General features: G+C 58.3%; 1 protein-coding gene across 1 annotated transcript in view; it reads right to left on the bottom strand.

The window, feature by feature from the left end:
- The window catches only part of EMH_0020340 (uncharacterized protein), a gene marked incomplete at both ends in the record, with an annotated part of 3,834 nt that overhangs the window by 2,294 nt on the left and 878 nt on the right, over positions 1 to 662 (bottom strand). Inside the window, 2 exons of the mRNA XM_013501560.1 lie at positions 103 to 273; positions 513 to 660. Coding sequence (XP_013357014.1) covers positions 103 to 273; positions 513 to 660 — 319 coding nt within the window. The remainder of the gene's footprint in view (positions 1 to 102; positions 274 to 512; positions 661 to 662) is intronic.

Consider the following 662-nt stretch of genomic DNA (forward strand, 5'->3'; position numbering starts at 1 on the left):
TGCCGCAGCAGCTGCCTTCGCCTAGTAACCATGCTTATGTGTTTACTTTCTGCTGCTGCTGCTGCTGCTGTTGCTGCTGCTGCTGCTGCTGCTGCTGCTGACCCTTGCGCGTTCTTCTTCAACGCCTCTGATCCAAAGACGCCGCAGCAGCGGCTGCTGCTGCTGCTGCTGCTGCTGCCGCTTCTTCTCTGCAAGTGCTGCTGCTGCTGCTGCTGCTCGCACCTGCTGCTGCTGCTGCTGTTGCTGCTGCCGCAGCAGTCGCTGGCGCTCCGCCTGCAGCAGCAGCAGCAAAGACAACAACAGCAGCAGGAATACAACAGCAGCAGCAGCAGCAGCAGCAACAGTAGCAGCAGGAACAGCAACAGCAACGGCAACAGCAACAGTACCAACGGCACAATGAACAGCAACAGCAGCAGCAGCAACAGCAGCAGCAGCAACAGCAGCAGCAGCAGCAGCAACGGAGTCTCTGTCTCTTCCGTCTATATCCTGTAGTGTTTGGGGTGTATCCTCACCTCTTGGGTTTGCTGCTGCAGCGCATAAGAGAGCTGCAGCTGCAACAAAGCATGCAGCTGCTGCTGCTGCTGCTTATGCTGCTGCTGCTTATACCGTTCCGCCTCTTGCTGCTGCAGCAGCAGCTCCTGCTGCTGCCTCCGTTGCTGCTC

This window comes from Eimeria mitis, genomic scaffold (genome assembly GCF_000499745.2).
Source record: "Eimeria mitis Houghton genomic scaffold, Emh_scaff710, whole genome shotgun sequence".
NCBI lineage: Eukaryota > Apicomplexa > Conoidasida > Eucoccidiorida > Eimeriidae > Eimeria > Eimeria mitis.